This window comes from Phoenix dactylifera, chromosome 2 (assembly GCF_009389715.1).
Source record: "Phoenix dactylifera cultivar Barhee BC4 chromosome 2, palm_55x_up_171113_PBpolish2nd_filt_p, whole genome shotgun sequence".
NCBI classification, from domain to species: domain Eukaryota; kingdom Viridiplantae; phylum Streptophyta; class Magnoliopsida; order Arecales; family Arecaceae; genus Phoenix; species Phoenix dactylifera.
In genome coordinates, this window is record NC_052393.1 from 14,649,965 (window position 1) to 14,655,369 (window position 5,405).

Sequence of the window (5,405 nt, forward strand, 5' to 3'; positions counted from 1 at the left end):
GCGAACCAGTCCTTTGCACCAATTGCACCCAGACTCGAGGACGAAACCCAACGTCCAAACCACCAAATGCCCCCGTTTGGGTTATAAGCTCCCACTGCCTTCTTTGTTTAAATATTATATTCTTCCCAACGTAACCCATCTCTCCTCCTTTCTCTTCTTCAGGATGTTTGGATGAAAAAAAAACAGTAAGAAGAAGATGAAGGGGGGAGAAAAAAAATGGTTTGGGGCAGTTGGGCTTCCTTTTTTTTTTTTTTATGAGGTGGCCGCGTGGGAGACGCCATCCGTGAGCCGTTTAGAGGCCGCGCCACTGTGCAAAGGGAAGGTCTTCTTCACATGGAAAAAAAAAAATTTGCAGAAACAAGCCTGAAATTTTCGGGCCTTGTTTCTCCTTCCATAGTGAACGAAATTAAGTGTATTATATATGGATAGAAAGCTTGTTTCAAGGGCTTTCCATTGATATAAATTTCGTTTCCCAAAACAAACTGTGGAGAAAGTTATCAAGGTTCAAAGTTTCGGGTTATTGATCTTTATGAATTTATATCTCTCAAACCAGTACACCAAACATCACCAAACTTTCAAGATATCATCTACATATCATATAGTATCTTCATGCAAAAAATCACGGCCTAACTCTATGTGTAAACAAAACCGCCATTAATGGCCATTCAAGGTGGTGAGTGCAAGAGCAATGGATTTAAGATATTAAAAACATGTAATATCCACTCCAAAACATTTCAAAAATCGAACAAACATGCTCTGATACCAATGTAAGATAAACACATTAACATAAAACTAGGATTTCGGATTACTTATAGATTTTTTCTTTGATTCGATTCACTGATCAAGGAGTGGATTTTACCAATGAAAATCTACTGTTTTCCACAACCTAAATGCCTAAGTCACTTGCAGAGAATCTCATAACCACCCCCTTTTTAAATGAAGCCTTATGCATAACTGTCAATAGACAGTTTCAGGGTTGGAGAGATGTCTATGGAAAGACATCTCTTTTGGACATGAGATCATGTCTTTTGGTTACCGGTTTGATTGAACCATCATGGGTGGACCAAACCCGTTTTTCCAACAGTAGATTGTTGAGATACTCCATTAATGCAGAGCCAGTCTACATGCTAAATAGAGTGGTTTTTTACTTTAATTTTTTTTTAAAAAATACAAAAAGAGAGAGACCCGTCCATACTATAATTACTCAAATTTTAATTTTCGAGAAGCACCATCCAAGAGCCGAACCTGAATCTTTATTGCTAAACAAAGAGGTGAAACTATTGAGACAAGTTTCAATTTATTAGCGAAGCTAATTATCAGCTTTGGTGATAAACTATATAACCAAGTTTACATCAGGCATAACATGTTATTGTCTATGTAGCTTACTAATAACATGTAGGAGTGATCATAAAAACACGATTTTGTAGTAGGTATTTTATGGTGTACTAGTATTCGGCACCACATTATAGTCCCACTTCTTACTAGGGCATGTGCGCTGATTACCGCAAAGAAATTGCATTTTTAATGAAATAATTAAATGATTGAAAATATCTACTCGGAGCTATAGGGCAATAGCATCACATACATGAAGTCGGAGTCATCACCTTTCTCGACACTTACCTTGTTGTCATATGGAAAAAGGAATTGGATATATTTCTTGCCACCCACAGAGGAGCATCTTGGTTTCTTAACTCCAATTCTGAATAATCTCGGTGGGAGAACCTCATAGGCTCTCTTAGACGAGTTAGAGATTACTAGGTCCATAAGATATTCCTTTATAACACGCATCATCCATTAGAGGCAAGTTGAGGAGATTAGGATGGTTATTATCTCCTATTTGAATTATGATAAAACAAGACAGGGAGCTCATCCTATATTGTGACCACAATCTACATCTTATCATCGTATTAAAGGCCTTTATATTAAATGCAAAATCTAGATTAAAATCCTCTAAAAAAAATAAAAAAATATGCAGTGTTAGTGTGGGCCACATCTAAATACAATATAATCAGATCAAACCAAACACTTTTTTCCTATATAGAATTATTACAATTCAAATAATGATTTCATATACTGGTAGATCAACTAGAATAGCATTAAAATACATGGAGAGGAGTTATATGAGGTTATTAGAGTATCTTAGGACATTCTAACCTTTTAGATTTTAGAGGCTACAGCTGGGGTTTCCATGGAACCAAATAAGATGATGGTCCAATTTCAAAAATTACAAATTCCAATCACTTGATGTGGAAAAAAAAGCCCCCAATAGATAGCTTCTACACCATGATAGGAGGCTGCAGTTCCCCAAGTAGATTTCGAATTTGAATATCAAATAAAGGAGCTATTTTTTGAGACATATGCAGGATTTAAATCCATCAAATATATGAAAAAACAAGTCGAGCAACTCTATCAACTAAACTAGCTAGCGTCGATCAAATGAATAAAAAAAAAGGGTCAAGAGCAAAACTTTTAACGCAGCCTAGTTCTATAATATCTTCGGGTGCCCCATAAAAAAATTACGAGGAATAAACTAAAAATAGAAAAGTTACGAGCACACCACGCAAGGACTTGGATGGATACTTTTGACTCTTACGAGAAACTTTGCATTAAATGTGTAGCGATAGCGAATTAGCGATCGGGATCAGCCCGGTCACGTTTTTTTCAAAGAAGTACAGAAAGACGATGGGGAACATCCGGCCCCACCTGTCGGCTTGCCGGACACGCTGCACAAAGCACCTAGCAATCACATCGCTGACCGTTAATTTGGTGTACCCCCTAGCTTGGGCGGACTTGCCGCCGTCCGTCTGATTATCATCTCGACGAACTCATCCAACGCCCTGAGCGACGATCCCTTCGCCTCTCTGGACTCCGACACCGCCGCCTCCATCTCCGCCGCGACTGCCCTCGCCTTCCGAAGTACCTCCCTTCCCCTATCTCCCTCCCCCATCACTTCCGCTACCGCCGCCGCCGCCTCCGCTGCGGTCCCCACCACCACGCACACCCCGAGCTCCTCCGCCATCAGCTTCGCGTTGCACGGCTGCTCCCCGACAAGTGGCCACCCCACCACCGGCACCCCGTGCCGCAGGCTCTCCAGCGACGAGTTCCAGCCGCAGTGGCTCACGAACGCCCCCGTCGCCGTGTGCCCCAGGATCTCAACTTGCGGGACCCACCCCCTCACCACCAGCCCCACCCCCTCCCCGGTGAAAGTCTCCGGCGCCTGGTCCGCTGCCGGCGCCGCCCAGAGGAACGGCCGTCGCTGCCCCTCCAGCGCCGCCACCAGAGCCGCCGCCTCCGCGGCCGGCAGCCGGTTCTGCGACCCGAACGACACGTACACCACCGATCCCGGCTGGTGTCGGTCCAGCCACGCCAGGCAACCGGCCGCCGCACCGGCGGCACCTTCGTCCTTGATGCCGCGGCCGGAGGGAGGCTTGGGGATGGCGGCGAAGAGGGGGCCCACAGCGAAGACGGGGAGGCCGGTGCATTTGGCCCACGCTTGGAGGAAGGGCTTCTCGAGAGCGTCAGCGGTGTTCCAGAGGGTGGCGTCGGAGCGGCGGCAGTGGTCGGCCTGCTCGCGAACGAAGACGGAGTTGGGGTCGTCGGGGGAGGTGGCGGAGAGCATGTTGCGGGAGAGCTGGGAGCGGCGGATGGTGACGCCGGGGAGGCCCGGGACGGCGAACTCGTCGGCGTCGGAGAGAGCGTGGGGAACGTGGCTCCAAAAATGGTTATAGATGGACATGGCGAAGGGGCCGGAGGTGTGGAGGACGGCGTGGAAGACGCCGAGGGAGCGGGCGATGGGGACGGTCCAGCCTAAGAACATGTCGGCGATGAGGCAGAGAAGAGGTGGTTCGTCGGATGCGGTGGAGATGTCGGAGAGGAGGCGGCGGAAGGAGGGCTCGAGGGATAGGGTGGCGCGGTGGAATGGGACGATAAGGTGGGCGGGGAGGGCGAAGGAGGTGTCGGCGTCGGAGGGGAGGCCGTGGTCCGCAGGGTCGAAGGGCAGGTCGGCGAGGCGATTGGAGGGGAAGAGGCGGCGGAGGTGGGGGAGGTTGCCGGTGGTGGTGACGATGGTGAGGGTGAGTTCGGGGTAGCGGGCGGCGAGGAGGCGGGTGAGGTCGAGGCAGGGGTTCATGTGGCCCTGGGCCAAGAACGGGAACACAACGATGTTTCCTTGCATCCTTTCGTTTGAGCCGGAAAGGGGCCAAGTTCGCCGGAGAAATAGTAGCCGAACCCTGCTCGAAATAAAAGCTTCAGCATAACGTTCCAACTATTTATGTATATGATCCCGGATCCCCACGGCACGGAACCAGGGATGTATCACCGTGCAAGAAGGATTCATCCACGTGTCATTTTGAGATCTATGTACATTGTCGAACCTTGGAGCGCTTTGAGATCTGTGCGGTAGATCATCAATGGGCACATACCTATCACTTATCAACTACCTGCAGTTAGATGGGCACATACCTAAAAATCTCTCGCCAAAGATACTAACACCAGCGGCTACTTTGAGGTGCAATATCAATTTGTGCCGGACCATGTCGGGCCACGATCACCTGACTCTAGATACATTGTGGCTCAAGATGAGCCTTTCTTTAGTGCGAAAGATGCAACCCTATCTCTGTCTGGACTGCCCATGTGTTTGGCATGTCAGTGTGATGATGCCCTTCATTTTCCAGATGAGCAAAAACAATTCATTTTATATACGAAGCTAAAGGAGGTTATAGGAATTGAAATATTTGCTTTTGATGGTCTTGCCGTGTTTCTCAAACATTTAATTTTGATGGCAAAAAGAAACAAAAAGAAAGAATTACTCTGGTGAAGACATTCCTCAGACTAATGAACAAGAACTCAGTTCTTCACTCTGATTGCTTTTTTTTTTTTTTTTTTTTTTTGCTGAAAAAAAAGGGAAGAGGGGAGGAAGGGACAAACCCACCCCCGCGTAGCAGCCTCACACTGGGCCTCCGCCCCGCCAGGAGCATGTTCGATGCGGGCAGAATGACCGTTTGGTATAGGCCCAGCTCACCAGGCCCCAGCCATATATTACTCATACCCTCCCCACCCGTGGCCTCGGCTCATTACCTCTCTGGGCTCTGGCACGAGTACCCCGTGTGAGTACGTCACACCTGGCACCACCCAGGCTACCAGCCGACCAGTAGCACTTCTAGACCCCGTGTCCAGGCGCGGGGCATACGGTCCCCAAATTTAATCGACGCCCGTGCGTTTCGAACCTGGAACCACTTGGTTAGAAGCAAACGCCCCGTTCCAACTGGGCTACCACCTTGGTGGCTCACTCTGATTGCTTTCGCCGGGTGGAAGTTCAATAATACAACCAGTGAGGCTTATCAGAATTATTCCCAAGTCCTACGGAGGGCAGTATAAGTATATGAGTATACATAAGCATAAATAAT

General features: G+C 47.7%; 1 protein-coding gene across 1 annotated transcript; it reads right to left on the reverse strand.

Moving 5' to 3' along the window:
- Positions 1-2,589: 2,589 nt before the first annotated feature.
- Positions 2,590-4,674, reverse strand: LOC103697038 (crocetin glucosyltransferase 3-like). The gene has a single exon (XM_039123072.1). The coding sequence runs from the start codon at positions 4,172-4,174 to the stop codon at positions 2,759-2,761; it is 1,416 nt and encodes a 471-aa protein (XP_038979000.1). The 5' UTR covers positions 4,175-4,674; the 3' UTR covers positions 2,590-2,758.
- Positions 4,675-5,405: the final 731 nt, after the last annotated feature.

Coding starts and splice junctions, on each gene's coding strand:
- LOC103697038 (XM_039123072.1), bottom strand. CDS start 4,174: ATGCAAGGAAACATCGTTGTGTTCCCGTTCTTGGCCCAGGGCCACATG.